This window comes from Purpureocillium takamizusanense, chromosome 4 (assembly GCF_022605165.1).
Source record: "Purpureocillium takamizusanense chromosome 4, complete sequence".
Classification (NCBI taxonomy): Eukaryota; Fungi; Ascomycota; class Sordariomycetes; order Hypocreales; family Ophiocordycipitaceae; genus Purpureocillium; species Purpureocillium takamizusanense.
The window spans coordinates 2,068,953-2,096,362 of NC_063071.1; the positions used below are offsets into that span (position 1 = coordinate 2,068,953).

The window sequence follows — 27,410 nt, forward strand, 5'->3', positions numbered from 1 at the left end:
TTATCCGCACCCACATCCCGATTTCCCCCCCCCCCACACACAGGCATGAGCAAGGGCCTCTCTCCCTTCCGTGGCTTTCTTCAACGCATATCTGCAAGCGGTTTTCTGACATTGAGCCCAGGAGGGGAGCGAATTGCGCACAAGACAAAAAAGTCATGGATGTGCCGTGCCTCACCACATCTCTCCAGAACCCCGCCCTCCCCAGACCCCCCGTACACCCTCTGTGGCTCCATTCCCCGTCTCCACCAGAGGTTCCCCGTTCCTCCGGGCTCGATGTATTCACGGCATCAACCTAGACATGTTCGGCTTTACGGATAAAAGGCATGGGGGAATGGAGGCAGATGGACAAGGAGAGAAAGTGTGCCTGGCAGGTAACCCGTCGCGACGTCTCCCAAGGTTCGCCGTCTCGGTGCGCAGGTGTCGCTCAACAGCGTAATGTCATTTGGGCTGCCCATCTCCCGCCAGGGAATGACGAGCATGGCAGCCTCACCCATGCCGCTGCCATCTATATACTGGCGACCACGACTGCCCCCATCTATCCCCACAGGAGTCCATGTGCCTGCTCTGGTATCATGACTTTTCCCAAACAAAGAGCTCTAATAAACATGTTAGCCAGACGCCCGTCCAAGACGCCCATCAGAGTACCCAACGCCGAATAAGCCGACCCGACGCCCCGGGTCCCTAAAACCATACTAAGCAGATCCCCCTGTGCCTCCCTTTTTACCGACCCTGGCCCGTCGTCATCTGGCCCTGCTGGAGATGCCGAGACCTTGGCTCTGCTCTTCGAGGTCGTGAAAGTCCTCCAGGGAGCGGTTCGTCGGGTGGAGGTCGTGGGAGCTCCATGTCGGCGAGTTCTTACTACCCTCAATCACGTAGACTTCGCTCTTGGCGTCGTGGTGCCCTACCTCGTCCGTGGCTTGACCGCCCGTCATGGCCTGCTTGTGGAATTCGTCAAACGTCAGGCCTGCCGCTGCACCTTTGACTTGGTAGTTTGCCTGCCTCGATTCCGTGCCGTAGCCAACTTGATGAAGCGAGACGTCGTTGGGTCCAAAGCCAGGCATGGATCGCGTCGCCGTGTTTCGACTGTTCTGTCCGTAACGCCCTCCGCCCGATACGCCCGTGCTCGGAGTCCTGTCCGTCGATGTAAAACCGCTGACCCTCATGGCTCGCAGGAGCGGTCGGATCGTTGCCAGGCTCGAAGCGATGATGGCAACGCCAGGCTCAACCACCGTCCAGATCATGGCATCCGTTGCCGTATCTATCGCCACTCAGTCAGAACGAACAACCTATTTCGTGACCATGGTGACCCTTACACAGCAGATCGTCTGATTCTTGCAGCCCATTCAAGAACTTGAGTCGGATCAAAGTGGCGATGCTCGCGCTGATTGAAGGCTTTAGCTGTCTGCAATCTCGGCACGCCCCGCAGGGGCAGACTCACAATATGCCGAGGCCAAGAATCACAATCACAGTCGCCTTTGCTTGCTTCGTCATCTTGACACTCCAAAGCATCGGAATGGGCAAAAGAGCCTGCCAGATCGGTGTTAGCTAGCGCACCGCAGGGCCAGGAAAAGGCGACTCACATAGAGCCAGTCTGACAGCACCGTCATGACGCTCAGAGCGTACGCGGCGGATATGATCTCATCGGCGCTGGCGCAGTGCCCGTGGTCGATTCTAAAGTCCCACTGCTTCGCAACCGGATTGCATTGAAACACGTCCCAGAAGAAGATGCCCAAGCTCCAGAGCGCGATGACGACTAGGCTGACCATGAGGATGTACTTGTATACCTTCCCGACAGCCAGCCGGAGAAGGAAAATACCAATGCTGAGCTTGATGAACATCATGTCGAGAATGTATATCGCCGTCGCCAGAGCTTGCCACTACCTTGATGTGAGCGAGGGTCTTGGCGGGACGTCGGCCGCGGCACATACCATGAGGGCGGCAACCCGGTCGTCTTCGTTGGTGATTGCTGCATTGTGCTTTCCCATGCCCTTGTTCACCCCCTCAATGACCATGGCGCAGGTGAGCGTAAAAATGAGCTGTACATCGTATAAGCAACGGTACGGGCGCGAGAGCCGGAGGGATGAGAACCAACTTGAGCAACGAGCATGAGCCAGTCGTCGATCTGGAAACTCTTCATCAATATGGCCCTCGTGTACGTCCGTAGCCCGACGGCGATCCAGCTGAGCACGAGCAATGCAATGCAGGTGCCCACCATAGACGCGCCGAGGTTCTCGGTAAGGTCGACATTGTGTTCCGTCATGTCGGTTCAACGATACCGGCTCGGTTAACTTCTAAGCACCATGTCCTGTTCTCGCGGCGCCAAGTCGAACAGGTGATATTGAAGGAGCAAGACTCGTGAAGTCGAAGCGGAGGGTGGCGGGGCAGGCGACGATGTACGCAAGGCCAGTATGATGGGCAACACCTAGCAAGTGCCAACAGACGGAGAGACAAAAGATGGGAGGGCAACGGTAAAGTACAATTCGACCACCTGCAGCAGCAATGCTAGACCAGGGTGCATCTGTGTAAGATGTGGCGTCGGGGTGTCGCCAAGTTGAGAGCGCTGGAGACACGCCAACGATGGAGTTGGGGCGCGAGTAGCGCGCCCATGCAAGGTACGGGGACGGAGCAGCAGCTAGATCGACACCGGCGCATGGACGGCCGATTATGTTTGCCTCTAGCCCATCCGTCATGGTTACGTCCACGCGGGTGGGAGTCTCGTCCTAGGTCGGTTGCTGTATAAGTTACCTAGCACCAGCCAGACGTCTTGCTTGGGCCCGTCGCGTGCTTTCCCGGCCCTCCCACACAACAAGAGGGACCGCCGCACCCTGTAACCCCTGTGCGCAACCTCACAGCCGGGTCAAGAGCACCTGTGCCATGCCGAATGGCTGCGATAGGTCTGCAGGCCGCTCGGTGTCCCGGCGGTCCGGCGGAAGGGCTTGGTGGCCAGTCCTTCATGCGGTATCCTGTCCTCCGCTCGGGTGCAACATAGGAGGCAACGCTTCTGCCATGCATCCATCAAGCAGCAGCCATCCTGCAAACCTTGTCTCGTGGAGGATGTCGTTGCTTTCCCACCAGGCCCGCGAGCTTGACCTGCGACACAGGCCAGCCCACCGGGACAGGGTCCTTGTACGACGGGGTGCAACCTTGCGAGCGCGCGCGCGAGTTCAACGTGGGGATGGTTGGCCGTTGGCATGCGCTGGAGCTGCCGATCCGAGTCATGCGACAACGGGCGCCAGGCCAGTCACTGAGCCACGGCCGGAAGGCACGGCAACCCAGCTTCTGCGATCCGGACATGACCCTGTCAGTGCCGTCTGGTGCAGCCTTGAGCCTGGGGATGGCAGGGCTGCGTTTTTGTCAAAGGCGTGTTCCTAGGGCTGCTGACAGCGCACTAGGCGTCTGTAGCCCGACCCATGCCCTGCCATGCCCTGCCATGCATGGTTCGGCGAACCTAGACTTGTTCGGGAGCGTCGTCGCGGCGCCCCAGCCTGTCGCGGTGCCAACCGTCGACGCTGAGGCGCGCCTACACTATGGATGCTGGTCGGCCGTGACGATGATGCCCTGGTGCGGCGACGGGGAGATGGGTCCTCCAGGGATTTTCCACAGCGATGAGGAGGCATTTACCAGGCCCTCGGTGCCCGTCCTGGCACGTCGTGCCAAACGCACACGTCCTTTGCAGGCAGCCTCCACTCCGGAGCCCTCGACGATCCAAAACGTGCCGGCGGGGCACAAGTGGGCTCGCAAGAAGCTGTTGTTGCCAATAGAGCCGGAGCGATCCATGCTCGCTGGATGTGCGATGCAAATACGAAGTACCAGCCCCTCGTCTTCTGGTAGCATACGGAGACCATAGGGGTCGTCTGTCGGGCGGGACTGCTGCTAAGCTGGAGCATTGGCGGGACAAGCTAAAAACCTGAGCGGGTTGCAGGAGATGAAGTCCGGGGCCTTGACGGAACCAGAGCGGCGGCGTTGGCGTTGATTCGGAGGTCCAGATTCTGGCCTGGCCTGGTCTGGTCTGGACGACGATAGCGAAGGTAGATGCAAAGTTGGACGGACACAAGAAATGCCAACTTCACGTGCCGAGGCAACACAACAGTTGGGGAAGGAGCTATGCGCGGCCCCCTGCAAGCTGCAGTTGCCCTGCTGCTTGCTGGGTGTCGTCCGCAGCACGTCCTGCGAAGGAAGGTGCGCCCAGGTTGGCGCATGCTGGGCTAAGTAACCTAATGCACATCCCAGCGAGAAAGAACCTCGTCTGCTGCCGTTGGACAACACAAGACCAAGGACTCTCTCTCTCTCTCTCTATGCCCCCATGATACAGAGACCCTTCCCTCAGCCAACGTGCCCGTTTCTCCTCAATCGTCGCCTACATACTATTCCCCAACACAGCAACAACAGGGCACGACTCGCCAACAACTCACGACCAGCCGCAAGCACGAGATGAGAACGGGGGCTCGCGCGCATAGGCGAGAGACACTGTTCCCGTCGTACAGGAGCTGGGCTTCGGAGCATCAAGTGCCACGTTTCTCCCGGTCCGCGGATCGCATCTTTCGCGGCGGCGGCCGAAGCTGAGGCACATCCTTGGCGGGAATCTTCGCATCGTGGGCCCCTGAAGACGGGCCTGGTGGGGCCCTGGGCGGCGAGGCGTCGACGTGTCCCACCACGCCAGACGACAGATGAATCCCTCAATGGAGAAGGCGGCAAGAGTGGATGCTGGCAGCCGATGGCAGCTGTGTCGATGGGCCGGGATGCCAGACGCCCGACAGCTTGCGGCCCACCGAAGCAAATTCCAAATTCTATACCACGAGCTATCGTCGGCGCCGTCTGTGCGCGAATCTGAAGATCCGAGACTGCGAGCAGATCCGACCGACCAGCCTGTCCGGTACTCGCCCGTGCCCTGGGATCCGCCAGACGTGCCTACACCCACTGCACGTACCGGCTTGTTCCTTACGTCCGCAGCCTACATGTGACCGATCGCCAGTTCGTCTGTCGGTGGGTCCCGCCCCTGAACAGACGACCAGCTTGTGCGACTTCGGGAAGCAGCCCTGAAACCCCGACCTGCAGCCGCCTCGCGGGGGAAAGTAATTTGCACACAAGCCGGATAAATCGGGAGGGTAGCTGGGAACCAGAAGCCGTTGCCTCTCCTGAGACGAGAACGCGATACCGGCCGTCGTACGAAGGCCGTTTATTGCCTGTCGCCAATGCTCGATCGATAGTCTGGGCTTGGTCTGCAGCAGCGTCGCAAATTTCTACCTTGCCGCTGTGGGCGGGTTGGCTCGACCTAGCCAAACGCAGGAGGCGCTGCAGGGCTACTGCAACCACGGACCAGGACGCCACTGGCCGGACAGTCCCCAGGAACAGCCTAGCCGGCTCGCATTAGCAGTCAGTCGTTGGCGACTTCTGTTCCTCTGTGGCTGGGGTTGGCGATTTCACGAGCGACGTCGACGAAGCCGAGGGCTGCGGCTTGAAAACTTGATGCCTACAGAGGGTCCAGATCAGAACCCGAGCGTCTGGTCGCAACACCCCGACTCGCTCACGATTGGACAGTTGAGACAAGGTCCAAGACGTCGTGCCGAGCAGTTCCGCTGACGCATCAGATATGGATCCGGGAGTTGTGGTGAGATTGTCGCGTAGCATTGAGCCTGTGCAACAGGCGGTGCCATCATCTACCGACGACGTCAGCCGCGCAGTGCCGTAGCACCGTACCAGGCCACATGAACGAACAAAAGAGTCTGTGTGACCCTACCACGTCAGCGGGAGCACGGGGTCGGCGGAGCAAGGCGGGACGGAACCTGACCCGATCCCGACAGACCCTCTTTTCCGGGAGGGCAGGCCGCCCATCACCGGACCGGAGACGGCAACCGGCCCTTGCGCGACGACGGGCATTAGATCAACGGGGACAGTTCTGGTGCACTACATTCTGGAAGAGGCGGTGGACGCCAGCTCACGCTGTTCTGCGAAGCAATGAGACCTCGAGACACGGCTGTCCCTTTTGCGCGAACCCGGCCGCGGCACGAGGCGGCCGCGGCTATGTCCCGCAATGCGCGGCGTGTCCTGCGCTCCCTCCGCGCCCCGCTGATAGTCACGAAGTACGAGGTACAGTGCCGCCCGGCGTGTCGCTCCCGACGGCACCTAACCACCGCGCATGTCTCCCACCAACGTCTTCTCCTGTCACGACCGTCAACCACGGAGCCCGACCACGCGATTCCGCCCACGCGCGACACAGACGACGACATGGCGCAACCTGAACAGATTACAGGCCTCGACTACAGCTGTCATCAGTACGGCGACCACGCGCTGCAGCGCGTCGGCATTTGGCAGCCAACGCCGCGGCGTCATCACGGATACTGGGTCATGTACGATCCCGCCCTTGTGCATCGAATTTAGACGGAGCGCGCAACATTAACCCGGCTCTAGTTACCTTCACGGCGGCGCGTGGCGCGACCCTCGCAACACGCACCTAAATTTCGTGCCATCTATCAAGCAAATCCAGTCCAACTTTGACGCGGCAGTTCGCGGCTACATTAGCGTCGACTACCGCCTTTCTCCGCATCAAGACTATCCTCAAGACCCCGCGCAAACGCCCAAGCCAGAGTTGCGCATCGCGAAGCATCCAGACCATGTTCTGGACATTCGCGCTGCCCTCCATTTCCTTGATACCGAGTACCAGATCTCTCGAGGTTATATTCTCGTCGGGCACTCGGCCGGTGCAATGCTTGCGTTCCAGGCACTCATGGGCCAGTCCGCACTCGCAAGACAGCAGCCGCGGGGGCCCATCCCGCTGCCAGTAGCCATCATTGGCATCTCGGGCATCTATGACCTCGTAGGTCTGAATAGCAGGAAAGAGGGCTACGACGGCTTCATCAGTGCTGCTTTTGGTAAAGACCAAAAGGTCTGGCAGGCGGCGTCGCCAGCGACTTTTGGTGGCAGCTTCAAGGAGACCTGGTCCGGTTCTCCACTGGCGATCCTCGCCCACTCGCCTGAAGATACCCTCGTCGACATGCCGGAGATTGATTCCATGGCGGCGAAGCTGTCAGAGGACGGCATCAACATCGTTGCCGTCAGAGATCTGTCTGGCGAGCACGATGAAGTATGGAAGGACGGGTCCCAGCTTGCAAGCCTGGTCGCACAAGCTCTTCAGCGCCTGTCGTCGGCTGGATAATACATGACACTCTGGAGCAGCAATGAAGCACTGTTGGGATACAGGTTACTACGTTGCATTACATATGACTCTCTCTGCTTGGCGCCGTTTCCAGTGCTCTTCGACCTCGCCACGTTGGATATGTTGTTGTTGTGCCGCGTCTGTCGCATGCGAGCCAAATTTGACATGAATTTTCCCCTCTTTGGAGAAGCAACTCACCGGACTGTCATCGCCTCTGACCTGCTCATATCAGATCTTAACCTTCCATCTCCATCCGGACGCGGCAATCCGCGAGCTGAGAAAGACGCCCGACGCAGCAGTCATGAAGACGCCGGCCCAAATCTGGGCCGCGAGGTGGGTTCCCCCGGAACGATCGATGAGCGCGCCAGCCGTCGGGGGCCCGGCGACGGTGGCGAAGGAGCTGAGGGTTTCGATCATGCCAAAGCGCGTGCCCATCTTGCGCGGATCCTTGGTCAGGCTTGCGAGGGCGCCCACAAAGGTGCCTTGGTTGGCGCTAATGGCAATGCCCCAAAAGACGGAGAAGGCATACATGCCGGCGCGCGTCGTCACGCCGACCCAGCTGAAGAAGCCGACGCCGACGAAAAAGGTGGCGACGCAGTAGGTGTTGATGGGGCCGAAGTGACTGCTCGCGAGGTAGCCGACAAAGGGCCGCGTAGGGATACCGAGCGCATTGACTATGAGCAAGAGGCCGACCGACTCGGTCGTCGAGAAGCCGATGATGTTGCGAGCGAAGCTGTTGATCTGCAGCAGAGTGAGTTGCCAATCCTCGACTACATTCTATGATAACATGTGCTGGAGGGGTGGCGGCGGTGGCCACAGGGGGTGCGTCGACTCACAAAGAACAGGCCCGTGTATATGGCGTAAAAGTTGAGAAAGGAAGCGAGGGCGAAGAGCAGATACGGCAGCTCCCGGAAGGCGGTCCACTCAACCCAGGGGCCAGCCTTGCGCGGGGGCAGATAAGGCCTGAGCATGAGGCAGGCGGCGACGGAGTTGACGAGGGCGATGAAGGCGGCGCAGCGGACGGCCCAGGGGAAGCCGACCTGGGGAGTGAGATACTGGACCGTGGCCGGGAAGACGACGCTGCCGACGGAGGTGCCGGCCGTGGAGACGGACAGGGCAAAGGCGCGATTCTTGCGGAAGTAGGAACTCGTGACGGCCAAGGCGGGCATGAAGGCGACGCCGAGCCCGAGCCCGGTGCAGACGCCCTGAGCGAGGAAGATGTGCCAGTAGGTGGTGGCGAGGCTGGTCATGAAGGTGCCGAGGACGGCGAGGAAGCAGCCGGCGGCGGCGGCCTCGCGCGCGTAGCCGGCGTCGACGAGGCGGCCCGAGGGCGCGCACACGGCAAAGGTCAGGAAGACCTGGACGGAGCCGATCCACGAGACCTGGGCGGCGGGCAGGCCGAGGCTCTGCGTGTAGTGCAGCTGGTAGACGCCAAAGGTGCCGGCGTAGCCCCAGGTCATGGTGTTGATGAGGTGGGCGGCGAAGACCTGCATCCAGGCCCGGAGGGGACCGCCTGGGGGCTTGAACTCGTCGTCGTCGCCGCCGTCGCCATTGCCACCGTCGTTGAGGATGGGAGGCGGCGGCACCACGGGGACGTCGACGTTGGATAGGGTCCGCTCGGGATGCAGATGGGAGGAGGCATCGCGGGGACGGCCGTCGTCGTCGTCGTCGTCGTCGTGGCCGTCGCGGACATGGGCTTGGATGTGGTGGACCTCCTTGTCGTCGGCTTCACCCACACGGTCCCGGGGCGGCGGCGGGGGCAGGGCGTCGGAGCCGGACGGCCGCCTTTCGACGCCGGCGTCCTTGCTTGGGAGCATGGCCCTGTCTGGGACGACGAAGCATCGACTGCAGGGTCGGGGGTGGAGGAGGGCGGCCCTTGGCAGGTGCGATACTTTGTTGACTCTTGTCCGAAGGATGTATGTGTATATATATATATATGTGTGTGTGTGTGTGTGTGTGTGTGTGTGTATGTGTGTTTGTGATGTGTCCGGCTCCTCGGCCGTTGGCGGCTATGTCAACCAACAACAGAGGCGGGTATTCGGTCCCGGTGCACCGTCTTATATACCCTTTACCCCGGCCCTCCTTTCTCTCTCTCCCGCACTCGTCGAACACACCAAAAAGCACTTTGGGACCAGGCGCTCTCCCCGGAGTTCCCGCGCGCGCGCGTGTGTGTGTGCACGCACCTGCAGGCGATCGTTTACGTACGAGCCCAGAGACCCCGTGGAGCTGTGCGTTTATGCGCATGGGGTGATGGATGGATGGATGGGGGGGGGGGCGCCATGGAGTCGACAAGGACGGACACGTCCCGCCCCGAAGCCGGGCTCGTCCACCCCATCCATCTGCCCATCCATCCATCCATCCATCCATGCCTCCAATCCAATCTGATCTGATTCGATCCATATCCCATACTACATGCGACCCGATCCATGGGGGATGCGCGCAGAGACGGGCCGCCTACTTGCTTGCTTGCTGCCTGCTACTGCTGGTAACCAGCCGCGGAGGTGCCCCGCCGCCATCCTTGGCGCGACTCCTCCTCCTGCTGCTAATGCTGCTCCTAATGCTGCTCCTAATGCTGCTCCTAATGCTGCTGCTGCTGCTGCTGCTTCCTCTGCCCATGATGATGTACCATGTGGGTTGATCACTCGGCGCAGGAGCAGTAACTAGCAGCAGGACCGAGAGGTGCACGCGGGGGGAGTACGTACGAAGTACATGGAAGGAAGAGGGGGAGGAGGTATGAGGACGATGGGGGCGCGTGTGTGTGCATGTCTGTATGTGTATGTCTGTGGGTGGAATGACTCCCGTCCCGATATCGCCTCGCCTCGGGGACGGGGCTCCGAAGGTTTAACATATGTTTGTACGTCTTTTGTTGGGCAGCTGGCTCTTTTTCGTCGAATGCACGACCCACGGGCCCCAAGAAGGAGCAGACCCAACTGGTGGTACGTAGGTAGCAGGCCAATATTGATTGGTACTTTGTAGGGTGGTGAAAACCCCATAAACTGCTGTGCTGTACGACCTCTCTTTCTCTTCTGCTTTGATATCTATCTACCTGCCCAGGCCGGATCCCTTTTTTTGCGTTTGTGTCTGTCCAATATCCCAATCCTTCCGTCCTCTCTCTCGCGTCTCATCCCATCCCAATCCTTCCCATCCTTGCCCCTCCCATACCAACCCAGCCGGCGTCCGGTCTTCGGTCTGATGACCGCCTCTGCATGCATCCACTCCTCAAGCGCTCCTAGTCATCGGCGGCGCGTGTCGTTGGGTAACCAGCCTGTAAGCGCGTGACGATTACAACAACAAACAACGGAAAACGATATGCTTAGACCGCCGCGTTATCAAAGTCTTACGTACCCGCGCCGCGGCGGCGGCAATAACTCTGGTCTAATGGAAACTCGTGAATGGGGGTGGGTTGTGGTTCGGAGGAGGCGTGGGCCGCATGGGACCCTGCCGCCCGCCGGCGTGGCGTCCGGGGTACAGTACGTTGACGTGGGGCGTGCCGCGCATCAGTGTGCTCAAGCAAACTCTCATCGCTCGCTTCATGTACAGTTTAGTATTAGTGTGTCCCATCCGTCCTTGGGTATCTATCTATCTACCTTGCAGGAGACTTGCAGGGGAAAAAATTTTCCCCCTGGGAGAGCGGCATACAATATCCATGGAAAAGGATTGTCCGTGTCACGAGGACAAAGTGCCAAACCCCCCCCCCCAAAAGGTGTCTGGGCGACGGGCAACGTTGCAGGCAGTCTTGCAAAAGCAAAAACAAAATCCATGTTTCGAGGCAGGCTAACTCATGGCAGCGTCCCTTTGATAAGTAAGACGCGGAACCATCCCATCTGTGCTGCAGTTCACTTCGTGCTTTGGCGATGTGTGTAAGAAAAGGCTTCCATACGCGGACGCCATCACGAGGGGCGCCGGGCCGCGAGCCTCTCTCTCTCTCTCTGTTCTTTTCACATGTGCATACCGCGGGATATATATATGTATATACAAGGAAGGCAAGATGACCGACCCCTCCGTTTAGCACCCGGGGGAACCGCCACGGCGACGACAACGAAAGACATATATATGCCTTGTGCTTTGCGCGTGACTTGAAGTATACTGTGTGTAGTTGCGTCGCTGGGCACTTTTTCCCCTGCCACGCCCGTTGTCGTCGCCGTCGCCCGCCGCCCCCTCCTTCATACGTACTCATAAGGCTTCACCGGCCAGGCCCCCTGCTGCTGCAGCTAATGAAGGTGCGGAGCGCGCATCGCATCGCATCCCAGCCCAGCCCAGTCCCAGCCCGGCCTGTCGCGGACCACCACCACCACGCACACAGATGCACACACGCACGGAAGCCAGAATCAACGTTCCGGCCCCTGTCCCCCCCCCCCCCCCCAGTTCAGGGTGGTGGGCGCCCGCGCGCTCGGCGTGTGTCTGCGCGTGTGTGTGTGAGTCCGCCTCACGCCGATTCGCTGCAACCCCGCTGCTACATCTCTCCCGCGGGCCCCACGAGTCCACAAACGTCGTTGCCGCCGCCGCCGCCATCGTCGTCGTCGCCCATCATCGCATCCCCCCGCCGCCGTTTGCTTCGTACATTTGCTTTTACAATCTTTTTGTCTGATGCAGCTGCTTGCTCGCAGTGCAGTGGTAGCAGTAATCCAGGATTCATTCGTACCCCGCCGCCCGTCGCGGCGCACCGTCGCGGCGCTGATGAACAAAAACAACCGCGACCAATGACGTCAATCCATTTCCTAACGGCTCTCTCGCATCCCGTGCACAAACACGTGATCACATATTTCCCCCCCCCCCCCCCTCTCCTTCCCTTCTTCTCCAGGAACCAATCGGCACGTCTCCACAACGACACGCCCCCCCCTGTCAGCCAGCCAGAAAGCGCACAGCCCCACCCTCAAACGGCTTCTCCCGGCCGGGGCTTATCGGCGGCGGACGGGCGGCCGTTGGCACGGCCCCCGCATCGAGCGAGATCCGTCCGTTCTGCCGCCGCCGCCGCCGCCGTCTGCCGATGCCGCCCAGCGCCCTGTTCCACCCGCCACCTACCCCACCCCACACCCGGTTTTCCTCCAAACCCCCGCACGCACAGAGCCACCACCACCACCTACCTCGCTTGCGCGCGCGCGCGCGCCCCCCAAGCATGCGGACGGACCCTGGCCAGCCACGAAGACAGAATTGGCTCCGCGCACTTAGTATTACTTCCGCAAGACTTTCGTCGTCATTGTCGTCGCCGCCGAATAAACAACGTGATAAAGAAAAAAAACAGCAACAGTATAAACATCTTCTTGCGTCGAGCGACGCGCAATGTGTAAGCTTCCGTAGGAGGTTTTGTGCGCGCGCGCGCGCATCACCAATAGCAGATGCACATAGTAACCTGCGCCGCACGCAGGCCAGGACGAATGTCATCGCCAAGTCTACTCCGTGCTTGTGTTTGTTTGTGCGCCATGCACGCGCCCATCGCCGCCCCGAGGAGCCACCGAAGACCACCCGTCGCGCGCGCGACTCGTTGCGCGCGACCTAACCTACACCGCATCGGCTACTCAAGGTGCGCGCTCTCTTCATCGCTGCGAGCACATTCGCGCGCATGCGCCTTGGAACTCATCGGAGGCGAAAAGGGAAGAAACGCCGCAAGTACACGACGCCTACCCCGTCACTACAGTGCTGGCGCGCGCTCCGTGTCAGCCGAAGCAAACCTCCGCACCAAAGTGTCGCGCGCAATAGCAACCACATATCGATAGTGAAGAAAAATCACACGTAGCATTGATGGCTCCACGGCCAACTAGGTACCGACCAAGACGTCAAGGAAAAATCGACCGGCAACAGACAGGACAAAAAACAAGAGAAAAAGACTCAAAATAGGACAAGCCGCCCCGTTTCTCCCGCCGCCACCATCGCCGCCCGCCCGCACCATTTCTGCCGTAGTGTGTCACCTTCACCAAGCCGCCTCTCCCTCCCCTTGCCCGTTTTCGCCGTGACAAACTCCGCGGGGAAGGCGGCTGTGGAAACGCGTACAGGCACCTATCCGCAAAAGAACCCGCCTGCCCTCGCAACAGACAACATGAATCCGTCCCAACCCGTCCATCCTACAAGGCCCATCGCACGCCACGGGCAACATAGCCTCGTGGCGGCCAACCCTTCCCCTCCCGAGATTCATTCGGAAAGAGACTTTTCCAAGGCTTCTCCCGTCCGTCCCTTCCTGGGATTTCTGTCCTCGTTCGCAATCCTCACCCGCGGCAAGGTCCCTGTGGCTCGTCCATTGCGCGGAGGGGATGCGATCCCCTGCCCAACGGAGGCGCCCTTGCCGGCCAAACCCCGTTTCGTGCAGGGCAGCCCGCCATCCAGACGGGGTAAAAAGAAAAAAGAAATACAACGACATGAAACCAACGATCATTGTTGTTGTTGTTTGTTGTTGGACTGCGCCTGCCCTCTTCTTCGCAACGCCGGTGTTGAAAGGGAACGTGAATGGTCTTGCGCAGACCTGCATAATTACAAACCGCCTAAAAGAGTCATGAGAAAGCCCATCCCGGAAACGACACGAGAGGCGGAACCCTCTCCATATGTGTGGGGGTCAAGTTTTGAAGGCGCCCGCCTTGACCGTTTATGTAGGCGCAGCGCTTTTCCGTGTATTGCGAAGCCTGCCCATAAAACGCCATAGAGACACCGCTGCGGGCTAGCAAGGACAAATCAGACATTTGCGTGTCAACGCCCGAGACGAGTGCCGCGCATACGGCTACCGCTTGCGCTTCTTGTTCTTGTCCGTATTCGTCAAGGCGGTGGTGATGATGGGGGCGGCGGGAAGCAAGGCTGGCTGAGGCATCACCATGGCGCCCTCTTCCTTTTTGATGGGGACGCCCATGTGGCGGCCGTAGCGGCCCTTGCGGCCGTTACCCTCGTCCTCGCTGATGCACTGGTCCGCCGAGAGACCGGCGTCGCGGCAGCGACCACACGGGCGCTGGCGGTCGCACCCCTTTTTGCTCTTGCGGCATCGCTGGCAGCGGGGTTTGGTGGATAGGTCAGGCTGGTCATCTTCTCCGGGCTGGCCGGTGTGGCCGACCGAAGCGACCGACTGCTTGCGCGAGTGGGTGGTAGAGACGGGAGACATGGGGCCGGTGGCCGGCGTGGTGGGCAGCTTTTTGGTCTTGATGCCAGGGGGCTTGGGGGCCTTTGGCTGCTTCTGCGACGGCACCTTGGGAGCCGCGACGGAGGAGGACTTGGGCTTGGTAGACGACGGCTTCTTGACAATGCCGTTGGCCGCGGCGCCCATGCCCTCGGCGAGAGCATGTGCGCTGTTGTCGTAGTCGGCATCGCTGCCGCCAACGTTGCCGCCCTCGGTGGTCGGGATGAAGTGCGCTTCAGTGGTCGGATATATCCGCTTGACACCGCCGGCGGCGTCCAGCTTCTGGCGGCGAGCAGCAGGCAGGTCGCCGTCGCTCTCGCTCTCGCCGTCGCTAGTGGCGCCAGTGGATGAGGCGGCATCGGCGCGGCCGCTGAAGGTATCGTCGAGGGTAGACGCCGAGGTCCGACCGTGCGAGACGGACGACTCGCCGAGTCGCATCAGCTGCAGAGCGACGTCCTTGTCCTCCTCCGACATGCAGCTCCCGACGGTCGGGTCGGGCGTCGGAAGCACGCCCATGCCGGAGCCGACACCGCTACCATTGCTGGCATAGCCAATGCTGTTGCGGGAGCGGTGGCCGTGGGAGGCAGGCGTGGCATACATATTGGAGTGGGCTAGGCCACTGTGGTAGTTTTGCGGAGATTGCATCGGCCGGGGGTTCTGGAAGGGGTTCTGGCCAGGGTGCACAAACGGCATCGACGGGCGGTGGTGCTCAATACGGCGAGCCGGCGAGACAGACGGGTTGGATGTCGCGGCGGGCATCTGAGGAGGCGCGAAGAGTGGCAATTCCTGAGCGAGATTGTGCGGTTAGAGCCTTGCCGGGACAATGTGGGGATTGGGGGGAGGAGATGGAAGGGCTCCCATACCGAGCTCTCAAACTTCGCCCTCTTGCGACGGCCGCCTTCAACAATGTTCTCGACGCTGATGTCGGTGTTACCAAGTTGCTCCTTGGTCTTGCCAGACGTGGAGCTGGGGGCACCATCGCCACTGCTGTAGCCGTTCATGCTGTCGCTATAGGCATCGGCGTGGCTGTGGGTGGTGGGCCGGCGGCTCTTGACGGAGCGGGAGCGGCCCTTCTTGCCCGTGGTGCTGACCGACTCGCTCCTCCGGCCACGAAGGGCACTGGGAGATGGACTGCGGAGGCGCGACGTTGGCGAGCCGGGCTGGGCGACGTGCTGCTCGGCGCGATGCTGGGGCTGGGTGTGGTAGGCCTCGCCGTAGTAGGACTCGGGGGCAATGGTCGAAGGGTGATGGAAGGGATGGGGCGCAAAGACCGAGGGGCCCTCGTCGATGACACGGACGTAGACAACCATGTGGTCGTGAAAGTTCTCGTAGCGCGCGATGAGGGTGTTGCCCATGTCGTCCTCGAAGCTTACGCCCTTGGAGCTCGTCGGACTTGAGTAGAGGCCATAGAAATTCTTGACCGTGGTGACAATGGAATCGGTGGTGTCATGGGGGAAGATTTGCACACGCATGGGCAGGCGCGCGCGGTACTGGGGCGAGTTGGAGAACATGAGCTCGAATGCGACATTCTTGGGCGGCGCCGCCTGGCGAGGCGAGATGCTGTCGCCCTGAGACGAGGGCGCCGACATGGCGGCGGCGGCGGCGGCGGCGGCGGTGTCTATCGGCGACATGGAGGCCATGACGACTGGATAGATATGGCTATTGACGTCGCCGGGGCGAAGTCTGCCGGAGTGATCGAGAGGGGTTGTGGGCGGACGAAGACCAGGCCCAGAAGCAGCCGTCGTGGCGGCGATGAGGATGGTGGTGCGGCGCTGTGCGCTGCGGGTTTTGTGTGGGTGGACCACAGGCCGGGGACTGGGCCAGAACGCCCGCCTCACCAGAGCGACGGCGGTATCGCTCGGGACGAGCCTCGAGGGTCAGGTTCCGGCCAAACAAACGGCCAGATGTGTATTATTTCGGTCGGGATGCCTCGAGACGGCGCTGGCCGTCGAGCAGGACACGACAGGGCGGCACCACCAAGGTTGTGGGCGGTAAGCGCCAAACCTGTGCGAGTGTGTGTCGGCTTGCGGGCTTGCGCGGCGGCGACGGACGACCCGTTTGGCGAGGGCACGGCGGCTCGAGGGGACGTGGGCTGGAGACGAACAGGGCTCGTTAGCAAAGTCCAGCTCGTAAAGGATCGAGACGAAGGAGGAGAGAGCGTCGACAGGGCCATCCGGCACCTGGCGATTGGGGAGAGGGCAATGGGCGAGGCGCCCCCGACGGCATCATCGCACGCACGACCGCCGGAGGGGGGAACGCAGGCAGGACAGGCGACAGCGGGCACGAGGCCACGGGCGTCGGGGAGATTTGGGCATGCGAAATCGAGGCAGGGGAGTGATCGCAAATGGCGATAGAGTCGATGGAACTCACCAGGGATGACAGGAGCGGTTTGGATGGTTGGCGATGGGCGGGCGAAGGCGAAAGGATGTGTGCATAGAGGGAAAAGAGGAGCAACTGGGCGAAGGTCGACCGATTTTGTCGCTGGCCTGGCTGCGGCGGCGGTGGACCGCTGGGCCACCGCAGACGCCCACCTCCAGGTGCGGCGTGCTGGAACCGTCGCCGGCGCTGCTGTAGCGTTAGGTGCTGCCCGCTGGCTAGCTTGGCGCTGGTGGAGGTGCTGCTGGCGCCGGAACTGCTGGGGCTGGTGCCGTGGGCTGAGGGCGCCCCCATACCTGCGACAATCACCTACCTAAGTTACCTTGGGCAAGGTACGGAGAGGCACTGACTGACTGACTGACTGGCCTGGGGCCCTCTGGCACCTGGGCTGAGGCAAGGCGCCGCAGCAGATGGCGGGCGGGCGGGCGGGCGGGCGGGCGGCCCAGGTGATGACTGCACAGTGAGGTCTCGTCGCGCGCGGCACAGTGCAGGCAGGCAGGGCAGTCAAGGGCTCCACGGATGGATCAACTTGAATGGAACTGCCGGGGCGCCCCAGGGCAGCCCGTCACTGGCAGCACCACTACCCACCCACCTCACATGGGCGGCGGCGCATGGTCGTTGGGCTAAGGCGGCCGGGCAGGCAGGGTATACGGAGGCCCAGACATGACATGAGGTGAGTGCGCTGAGCTAAGTAGGTACACGGGGCGGGCATCTAGACATGCGCCGCCCGTTGTACCCGAGTCTTGTTCTCTTGCGCATGACCCAAGCCTCTTTGCGCAGCCTCGTCATCGACTTTTGTCTCGCCCACCGCGCGCGGGAGAGAGAGGCCTCAGGCCAGGAGCTCGCGATATCTACCCTGATGCAAAAGACTTCTGCTTGGAGAACCGGATCATACCTATGTAGATGGTGCGTGGCGACTGCAGCATCGGTAGGAGTCGTGCTCATCAGGCGCGGCGGGCCATGGTGCAACAAATGGCCAGGTTGCCCGCCGATCACCTCCGTCGCGGGCTGGGCTGCAGCACCCAGACAGCCAGCCAGCCAGACAGACAGACGTCAGCGCTGCTGTGTGGATGGTCCAGAAGTTGCTCGCGCCCATCCGACGAGGTGCGGGCAGCAGCTCAGCCCAGCCAAGCCCAGTCCGTGTACTGTGTTTATGACCCTAGCTGCCTCGCATGGCATGCAGGCCCGCCCGCATCTCCAGTCGTTGTCCATCCCCAGGCTGGCAGCGGCGGCTCGGAGGAGTAGGTAATAAGGTACAGTGCCAGATGCCGGCGCTGGCACTCACTCGAGGCGCTATTACCTTAGGTACCTTGCTGGGCAGACTCCGTGCGCTGCTGCTTGCTAGCTTGGTGCGCAAGTAGGTCCTCAGGCAGTCCGCCGTAGCAGTAGCACCAAAGCACCATCCTTCCCCAACATCGTCGGACAAGAGCCAATGGCGCTCAATTCGGCGCTGCCATCGCGCCCCGCGACCCCGAACCGACCACTGCCCATCTCGTAGAGAGAAAGCTTGGGCTCCCACGCCCGACGGTCTCGACGGGATGCCATGGTATGGCATGGTACGGGCTGCTCTGGAAGTGGACCAGGCTGGCATGTTGGGCGGATGGATGGATGGGATGGGATGGGGGATGGGCTACACACGAATGCGCGCGAGCACACACCACACACACGCACTCACGCACCTTGCGACGTGCTAACCTACCTTGTTGATGCGCCCTCGCTGCGACTCCCATGGTTGCGCCAGTCCTGGTCTGACCCAGTCCGCGACCGGACGGGACGACAACAGACGGTGAGCGAGCAGAGAGGAGCCCGACAACGGGCCAAAGGGACTTGCTCTTCTTTTATCGCAACAAGACCTCGTCAACACTTTGTGGACATTGAACACACGATACGCCTCTTCTTCTTCGCGCGCGCGCACAATAAGGCTTCCCTTTGCTCACGCGCGCCCTGTGACCCCCTCTACGAGCTATGTATGTAGGTACCTAAACGAGGCTGCTCCTTTGCCAGTACTAAGTTAATAGCGGGCTCAACAAACCCATCCAATCCGTCCATCCATCCACCCATTCGGCACGCGCTGGTTTGTCTCCCAGACCGCCCGCTGGCCACCCAGAGAGAGACCGACCCAGGACGCCACCGGCCGATGCGCCCCTCTTTCTCTTATTCTCTCTCTTCCCTGGCCTGTCCCGGCTCGTAGTACTGCAGATATACATGGCACCGCTGTCGTAGTAGTAATATTAACTACTACCTACGTACCTTACTGTGCATTAGGGAGCTTGGTGGCAGGAGCAGTCGGCGCGGGGCAAGAGCACTCCCTGCCGCCTTCCTACGAAGTACGGATCAAAGGTGCTCATGAACAAAGGCAGGCACGGCGACGGCGGCGCCGGCGCCGGCGTCTCTTCATCTCGATGCGTGCTTGCTGCTGCGCGGGACCCCCAACTCTTCTTCACGCATGGCGTCCGCCCGCCCCCCTTCTCCGCTCCCAGCAGGCGTTTCAACATGGCTGCCATGCCCGTCACCACCACCACCACCACCACCACCAATCTCTGGGACGCAGGCTGGTAGGTTCGGGTACTTGTCAACAAGGCTTTTGACGACACGCCCAGCCTCCTCCCCCTCGCCGTCCCGTCCTGCGACCGACCGACCGAACTGACCGACGAGTCGGGGACGCGGTTCCGGGGGCCCGTGGTGGCAGCACGAGCAGGAACAGCGCATCATCATCCACCTGCGCGCGCACACACACACGCACACACACAAGCTTTGTCCGTCACGCCTCTCCGTCCGTTGGCTGGATCGGTGCTGCTGGCTGCGGTTCCCCCACCCCGTCGGTCGTCCGTGGATCCATAGCCATCCATCTCTTCATCCATTGCCTGACCCGCAGCTCCGGCAAACAAATGGCGGCGCGAGCGCCCCTTCTTCTCCGCAGGTCGGGGCCTGGTTTGGCCTGGCCTGGCTGGCTGGCTGGTTGGAGCATCGTCCTGCGCTGGCCAATCTTTTTTTGGGGGCGCATTCCATTCATTCCTGCGTGCTCACCTCACCTCACCTCACCGCACCACAAGGCGCCGTCGCCGCAGCCCATTGTCGCATCCGGGCTCGCTGGCTCCCGCTACTGCGCGATTCTTCCCTCACGCTCGCGCAGCCAGTTTGTTCGAGGGAGCGAGCGCGCGCCTGCGCAAATAGCTACATAACCAATGGTGCCGCCAACGCGCGAGCCTGAAGCTTGACGGCTGCGACGACTTGTAGCTTGCCCACGTCCACGACCAGAAACGAGCGAGCGCACGACCTCTCGTCTGGGGACCTCCGAGCGCTACGAGCCAATGACATCCACGTTGGCCGCCCCAGAGCCGCCCGTTTTCTCCTGCAAAGGCAGGGGTCACGAATGCGACGAGCGGAGGGAGAAGGTGTGTGCCAGCCAGCCAGCCAGCCATCGAGTCCGTTGTGTGGCAGCGCAAACGTGTGTGTGTGCGTGCGCGCGCTTGGTGTGTTCGACTGGCGGGGGCGCCGAACTTGCGCTGTCGCTCTCTGCCGAACACGATAGAAGGAAGCAGTAGGTAATTGAGCGAGGCATGGCCATCGGACGCCGTCTCGGCCGCCGCAAGGCAAGCAACGACGACCCCCCCCCGGTTGAGACAGACATGGTGAGCTCGTCTCCAGTGATTCAGTCGGTTGGCGGCGATGCGACTCGGCCCAAAATAAAATAAAAAGCACCACCGCCGAGGCGCTCATCATGCGGCGCTCTTGACTCCCTATCACGCACCCATTTCCTGGCAGGCCCGAGTGGTGGCGGCGGCGGCGTCGCTACCACCTGCATGGACCCGTTGTTACCCCCCTCGTACTGTCGTGGGAAGGCTCTATGGACGCCAGCTCGCCGAGTTCCTGGGGTTGGCCGCGCTCGTCGCTCTTCTCCTTCGAACCGACTGGCCTGGCCTAGGGCACTCCGGTCGGCTTCGTCGTCACGTCCTCGTCAATGTCAATGCCTAGTCCATCAATCTATCTCGTCTTCCGGCCTGCCTCGCATAGGTACGGACGTGCTAGATCGTAGGCGCGGGTCTCCTTCTTGCAGTCGCACGCCCCGCCTCGAGTTTCAGCCCCTCCCGGGAGGAACCTGAGAGGCCTTGGAGAAACCCTTTTGGCAGCCGTTCGTTACTGTTTACCGCCGATATTGAGCAATGTGATACCAGCAGGTGGCATCGGAACTAGCGACGGCGCTGCTCGAGGTTCTGGTGTCAATGCGCGCATGACAGCGCATCGAGTTGCTTCCACTGCGCGCGCCTTTCGTCTGGACGGTTGGGCCGTCTAAGATCCCTGGGTCAAGATCTAGCGGAGGCACCACCAGCAGAAGGACCACGGCATCTGCGCATGTCAATGGCGGGGTGGAGGGGCCCCTGCCCAGCATGCAAATAGTACGCTGGCCGCGCGCAATCAGAGGACGACGAGGCCTTCATGGATGATGACAAGGTCGTCGCCGTTGGGCCTTGTTTGACTCCTCCCGACTGATGCGCCGTCCTATATTGCATCTGTTCTCCTCGGCTTGTCACCGCCGCGGCGGACCCGCCTCGTGTGCGCCAGTTCTTCTCCTGTCGCATGTAGACTCTCCCGGGGTCGGTCAAATCAGGACAAGGGCCACGGGTTTGGGTCGCCACTTGGTGCGAGGCAGCCGCTGGCCGGTCGGCCTGCTTTGGTGGGCGGCGAACGCTCATCAACGACGGCTGTGCGCGCGGCATGTTTGCCCGGTGCATTGAATGTCGCACACTCGTGCGAGAGGATGCAGGACTGCTCCTGCGCAGGATCATGTCGCATATGATGCGCGAGCAGTTGGGGATACGTACGTACATGATACGCAGTGTCGCGCGCACAAGGTACTGAGTTGAAATGAGTCAGGGCGCAACAAGGACCCAGCAGCAGTGTGCGCCGAACAGGATCAGCAGCAGCATCGCCTTGACTGGGGCGCGACGGAGAGCCCAACTGTGCCGTATGTGTCTAATGAGGAGCTGTCCGCACAAGGAAGGGTTTGGCATGCAGGCCGGTGCTCACACTTTGCCAGCGGGTCTCGAGGAAGAGGGAGGGGAAAGTTCGGGGGAGATCCGCCTCATCAGCTGTTACTACGTATCGCAACATCACATCACAGAGGGCGGCGACGGTGGGACATCCCTTTGATCTCAGGCATGTCGTGGAGAGGGCGGTGGATCTGGAGCACGCGGGAAGGGCAGCCGGGTTGGGCGGGCGAGATGGGCTCTGCCGTCGATTCAAGGAGAAGGGTTCCGCTTACCACGGCGCCATCCAATGCCCATCAAGGGACTTTGGGCCAAGCATGCATCCGCCGACATGACATTGGTTTTTGTGAGTCGAGTCGAGCGCCTTGGATTACGCAGATGCCGGCCGGTCTGCGGGGACAGTAACTCAGATTTGTTCCCTGACAGATAGATTGATCAAGGATGGCGTCGGCAAGACCACAGCGCGCGCCGAGGCGGGCGACGTGCCATGAATGAGAATGAATCGGAGATGGGGCGTCGGCAGCCGAAATGGGTGTCTCTTGGCCGAATTGTGTCGCGCCTCCTGGTGGGTAAGATACCTAGTAACTTAGTGAGTGCGAAGCCTTGAGAGGAAAACCATGCCCGGGTGGCTTTGTTGAGCACCTCTAGCGCCGGGTGGTGGTGGGTGGTGTGAGGTGAGGGGGGAAGCCTGGAGCATGGATGCCATCTCACCGATGGATCCGTATGTATCGTTACTGTACGTACCCTACTCGGTAACGGAACATGTTCGCACACAATGCCGGGCCGGGGGTTGTTTTGGCGCACAAATTGACCCCAGGAGCGGAGCTCCAAGCTGCTCGCACGTCGCGGACAAGCGCCGTGTTGCGTCGCAGGTGTTTTGGGCTTGGACGGCCAGCCACGGCCGCGAGCGAGCGCGAGCATGAAACACTGGCTCGGCTGCTGGACGCGCGCGCGCGCCGTCAGGCCGGCTCGATGCTGTCGCTGCGCCCCCGGGCGGGCGGGCGCCTGCAAGAACACATCTCCGGATCAAGGCGTCGATCGACGACGAGGCACGGCCTGCACCCAGCGACGGAGGCTACGTACCTACTTCGTACGTAGCAAACGGATGCGCGCGACAAGGCAGCGCGACACCGCGGGCGCCATGTTTGGTGGCATTGTCCAAGTTGTCAGCAAGTGTCCGTCTGGTCATCCATCCATCAGTGACGAAAGCAGGCAGGCACTGTGCGACAGTGCGAGATTGGCGGAGTTGCCATCACGTGCATTCGCGTCAAGGTGGCGCGTTTGCCCTGCCGCCGCCCGCACGCGTAGCGAAACCTAGTTTTGGTGGGCGGTTTTGCCGCGCAACTTCATAATCTCAGCTAAAAAAGTGTATCCAAATAAATTTCAGGGTACTGAGCTGCCCCTACTTAAGCCCGTGATTTATGTAGACCCAAAGGCGCATCGCTGTCATCGGTTGTATGCTTTTTGACCATATCGCGGACTTGTCAGCGAGACGCGACGACCAGGCGGGCACGTCCAATTTTGGGTCTAGCGCCAAAAGGCAGTTTGGACCGGAAAATCGTCATCGCCGTGACGACAGGGCCTCGGCGCGCCGGGGCCGTTTGGTGGTCCGTGCGCCGCATACCTGCCATTTTCGTCCCGGTACGTACCGACGTACCCAGGTACCCTGTGTGTTCCTCGCCCGCAGGCTCAGGCGCAGCGTTCAGTGCGTGGTTGCGCTGTAGGTGGGTGTGGCTGACTGGCGGGCTGGCAACGCCTGTGTTATTTCGGGCTTAACTCATAAACAAACAAACAACTTTTGACCGACCGAACAGCACCAGCACCATCAGCCTTTAATCCACCGCCACTCCATCGCGCCCCCTTCCACCACCCCCCCTGGGCGACCATTCGACACCGCACGCATCACATCGCATCACAACGTTGACAGGGCACTGGCGCAGCTCGACAAAAACATTCATCGAGGAGCGCGGTTCGCCTTTCCCAACAAGACTCCAACGCGAAATCCGACTTCCGCTTCTTCTTCCTCTCCACCGAAATCCCCCCCCGGCTGCAGGCATCGCGGCCGTCCACGCCCCTGCCATCGCCGAACAAACCCTGCAGGCACCAATCTCGCCTTTCCCCTGGGAGATTTGATGCCACTGCACCCTCTCCATCTGAGCCGCGACTCACCTCTTGCAACGTGCCGTGTGCGCAGTTCCATTTCGGTCGCCCTCTCCCCCTTCCTTTTGCCGCTGCGGAGCACCCCCCCAGCGCCATTGGATCCTCCTGCTTCACTCTGTGCGGCCACGGACACTCTGCCTCGCCTCGAGCTGGCGTCTTATTACCGCTCGACGCTTCTCCGGCGAACAAGGATCGACGGGTCGACGCAATCTCGTCTGACGACTCTCTGATCTCGCGCGCTTTCGACTTTGTCACGGGAAGGCTCTCACACGCGTGTTCTCGCGTATCGACAACCGCTCCGCCGCACCCAAGCTTCCACGTTCGTACGCGACTGGCCCAGGCACAAAAAAATCACTTTCGATTTTATGATATTTCGACGCGATTGAGGGCACTCGTCACGGCCCTGCCGCTCCAAGGCCTCTGCTTCCCCGTGGAGCCGTCGCGCCAAACAGCATCAACATTTATTTCTAAGTGCCTTTAGTGCACTCGCTCTTCACCATGGACGCTCGGGTAAGTTTGACATTCCCACAGCCTTGGGTGCTAAGCAGGACATCGGCGTCGGCTGGCCACCAACGAGTTTCGTCGCGTCTCGTCACGCCCATGGCTCCCGTAAAACTGACGTGGAGTGCAGCCTTTCCGACCCCGTGGGTCAGAGAACATAGTTCCTTCCATACACCATCGGCATAGGTCGACTGGAAACCTCACTTCGGTGCCTGCACCCAGTACCGGCTTCCGAGGACCCGCCAAGCGCGCTGCCTTTGGCGACGTGACCAACTTGGCCAAGAACACCGCGGGCATTCGAGACGACGTCAAAGCGCCCAAAGCTCAGTCCGTGGTGCTGCCTCCTCGTCACTCGCATCCCGTGGCCGTGCTGAATAAGGAGAATATCCCGTACAACGGCAAGGAAGCCTTTTCGCGCCCTGCACAACGAAACGCAGTCTTGGCGAGCAAACCCAAGCCCATCGCTGATGCCCGGCCGCCCGAGGCGGCAAAGCGGCCCGTGACGTCCGCCGCTGCCCTCGAGACACGCGACTATTACCACGGCCAGGACGACCCAGCCGTTCCACAACAGAAAAGTCTGGCCGGGCCCGACAAAGCGGCCGACCTCTTGATTTCCCAGGCGCTCAACGAGGGCTTGCCCTTGCAGCCACGACACCACAAAAGCCAGCCGCAGTTGAAACAGCAACAGCCTACGCTACGCAGGACTCAAAGCAAGCAGCTTGAGCGGGTAGACGTGGCGGCCACTGATCGGGCAGCGAATGGGAGCGTCGACGAGATAGGCACTCTCTCCCGCCCGGGCGACCGCCCCTCTGCCTATCCTGCACTGCCCTACTCTGCCGGCCCCTACGACCCTTTGCCGGAGCCGAGTCGCCACGAGGCTTACGCCGACGTGCACGTTAGGCTGCCCGAAATCTCAGAGGAGCCCTATCAATCGGCGGTCTCGTACCGCGAGGGCCAGACGCCCGGTCTTTCGGAGCCTGAGGAGTGGGACGAGGAAGACGACGAGGACTACGACGACCAGGACCAGGCATACACGACCGCACACTCGTTTCGGTCGCGCGACCTGACCACGGGCGGCGTTACAACACTTCTCGCTCCCCGTGTCACCTCTCGTGTGCAGCGGGAGCTCGAAGAGGCCAAGATGGAGGTTGAGCGAACCCGCCCCGCCGAGGACATCGAGGACGAGATGTGGGACATTAGTATGGTAGCCGAGTACGGCGATGAGATTTTCGAGTATTTCCGCGAGCTCGAGGTGAGCATCTGCAGAATTCTCAGGCGCGTGTTCTGCGAGCTGACGAGCGTTACCCCCACAGATTAAACTGCTCCCGAACCCTCACTACATGGAGATTCAGACCGAGGTCCAGTGGTCCATGCGATCGGTGCTGATGGACTGGCTGGTGCAGGTGCACAACCGGTTTAGCCTGCTGCCTGAGACGCTGTACCTCACGGTCAACTACATCGATAGGTTTCTCTCCAACAAAGTCGTCTCCATTGGCAAGCTGCAGCTGGTCGGAGCGACGGCGATCCTGGTGGCATCCAAGTATGAGGAGATCAACTGCCCCTCGCTGGAGGAGATTGTCTATATGGTAGACGGCGGCTACAGCGTGGAGGAGATCCTCAAGGCTGAGCGGTTCATGCTCAGCATGCTTGGCTTCGAGCTCGGATGGCCGGGACCTATGAGCTTCCTGCGGCGCGTCAGCAAGGCGGACGACTACGACCTGGACACGCGTACGCTGGCAAAGTACTTTCTTGAGTTGACCATTATGGACGAGCGCTTTGTCGCCTCGCCGCCCAGTTTCCTGGCGGCCGGGGCCCACTGCCTGTCAAGACTGATTCTGAATAAGGGTGAATGGGTAAGTCGTTCCCAGGAGCGGAGCTTCGTGCGCATGTCACGGCTGACAACGAGCAGACAAAGCAGCATGTGCACTACTCGGGATACACGTGGGTGCAAGTCAAGCCGCTCGTGGCCATGATGATTGAGTGTTGCGAGAACCCCCGCCTGCACCACTCGGCCGTGTACGAGAAGTACAAGGACAGACGATTCAAGGAGGCGTCGACGGTTGTGCAGCGTGCCCTGGACGCGGGCTTCAAGCTGCCACACCACAGCATCCCCATCCGCACCAGCCGATCGCGACCGGTTCATGTCGAGCAGCATACTTCTGAGCGCGCTTCTTACACTAATGGGCTCCTGGTGTCCACGGAAGGATAGTTTGGAGCCAACGCACTTGCACGTCGTGCCATTTTGGAAGAGTACTGCGGCCAACCTGAGCAAGGCCGCCGCTTTGCAACAACAATCAACTCTTGCTGGCCCTCTACTGGTGTACGGTGGATGAAACGGGTAAACCCGAAGGCATAATGGTAATACGTCGAGTCGACGGTGGCATCATCTCCCGCGCGGCGGTCCAAGACAATGGTCTTGGCACGTCGCAAAACATTACATCTTAACGACATTCATGAACTATTTCCACATCTTTTTTGCAAGCGAGCGTTTCCGGCGGACGGAACCGCGCGCTCATATCTGGCGTTTATGGACATGGTGGTTTAGAGGCGGGGGGAGCTCTGGAAAGAAGCTCGCTCTCTGGGGGTACGCTGGGACGGGAAAGAGTAGCGTTCCTGCAGAGGGAGGTGGGCGTGTGTCGGCGTCAAGAGGCATGAGATGGATGGGGGGGGGGGAGAGAGTGAGAGAGGGAGGAGGGACCGAGATGGCAGCCGAGCATGCGGCGCTGCCTGCCATGAAGTACGGTATGGAGTATAATGACCTCGGCGCGGAGTGGCTACATAACTTGAACGACTTGGAGACCCCAGGATGGTGTCGCGTGTGCTGTGCGATGTGTGTGTGTGTCGGAAATGAACATTATTCCACGTAGTACGGTATCTTGCCAAGTACAGGCAAGCTGTATGACGTTGAGGTGCGCGCGCAGTCGGGGGAGGCTATCGCGGCCTGCTGTCGGTTGGTGTAGGTAGGCGGAGTACCTAAGGTAGTACCTAGAGATCCCGACTTGCCATAGCGTTGCAGGTACTTGCGGAGTACCGTATGGGATGCCGACGAGCAGCTCTCGCGCGCGGGGGTACTTGTGCCCTACCTCTGCGCTACGCTGCATTCTGTACCTAGGTAGATACCTACTAAGGTAATAAGGTA

At 61.0% G+C, this 27,410-nt stretch overlaps 6 protein-coding genes across 6 annotated transcripts; 2 read left to right on the plus strand and 4 right to left on the minus strand.

The window, feature by feature from the left end:
* Positions 1 to 740: 740 nt before the first annotated feature.
* Positions 741 to 2,260, minus strand: JDV02_005277 (uncharacterized protein; the record flags this gene model as incomplete). Its single annotated transcript, XM_047986559.1, has 6 exons — positions 741 to 1,258; positions 1,314 to 1,381; positions 1,439 to 1,527; positions 1,581 to 1,877; positions 1,929 to 2,036; positions 2,093 to 2,260. The coding sequence occupies 6 exons, from the start codon at positions 2,258 to 2,260 to the stop codon at positions 741 to 743; spliced, it is 1,248 nt and encodes a 415-aa protein (XP_047842541.1).
* A 1,265-nt stretch (positions 2,261 to 3,525) lies between these two features.
* Positions 3,526 to 3,834, minus strand: JDV02_005278 (uncharacterized protein; the record flags this gene model as incomplete). The annotated part of the gene is made up of 1 exon (XM_047986560.1): positions 3,526 to 3,834. One exon carries the CDS (start codon positions 3,832 to 3,834, stop codon positions 3,526 to 3,528), a length of 309 nt encoding a protein of 102 aa, XP_047842542.1.
* Positions 3,835 to 5,955: 2,121 nt separating this feature from the next.
* BNA7 (Arylformamidase) lies at positions 5,956 to 7,153 on the plus strand (the record flags this gene model as incomplete). Its single annotated transcript, XM_047986561.1, has 2 exons — positions 5,956 to 6,347; positions 6,409 to 7,153. The coding sequence occupies 2 exons, from the start codon at positions 5,956 to 5,958 to the stop codon at positions 7,151 to 7,153; spliced, it is 1,137 nt and encodes a 378-aa protein (XP_047842543.1).
* A 228-nt stretch (positions 7,154 to 7,381) lies between these two features.
* Positions 7,382 to 9,153, minus strand: JDV02_005280 (uncharacterized protein; the record flags this gene model as incomplete). Its single annotated transcript, XM_047986562.1, has 2 exons — positions 7,990 to 9,153; positions 7,382 to 7,894 (listed from the first exon to the last, which is right to left on the minus strand). The coding sequence occupies exons 1-2, from the start codon at positions 8,968 to 8,970 to the stop codon at positions 7,382 to 7,384; spliced, it is 1,494 nt and encodes a 497-aa protein (XP_047842544.1). The 5' UTR covers positions 8,971 to 9,153.
* A 3,714-nt stretch (positions 9,154 to 12,867) lies between these two features.
* Positions 12,868 to 16,673, minus strand: JDV02_005281 (uncharacterized protein). The gene is made up of 3 exons (XM_047986563.1): positions 16,617 to 16,673; positions 15,110 to 16,338; positions 12,868 to 15,032 (listed from the first exon to the last, which is right to left on the minus strand). The coding sequence occupies exons 2-3, from the start codon at positions 15,884 to 15,886 to the stop codon at positions 13,860 to 13,862; spliced, it is 1,950 nt and encodes a 649-aa protein (XP_047842545.1). The 5' UTR covers positions 15,887 to 16,338; positions 16,617 to 16,673; the 3' UTR covers positions 12,868 to 13,859.
* A 6,756-nt stretch (positions 16,674 to 23,429) lies between these two features.
* On the plus strand, positions 23,430 to 26,990 carry CLB4 (B-type cyclin). The gene is made up of 4 exons (XM_047986564.1): positions 23,430 to 24,280; positions 24,402 to 25,523; positions 25,585 to 26,124; positions 26,181 to 26,990. The coding sequence occupies exons 1-4, from the start codon at positions 24,269 to 24,271 to the stop codon at positions 26,478 to 26,480; spliced, it is 1,974 nt and encodes a 657-aa protein (XP_047842546.1). The 5' UTR covers positions 23,430 to 24,268; the 3' UTR covers positions 26,481 to 26,990.
* Positions 26,991 to 27,410: the final 420 nt, after the last annotated feature.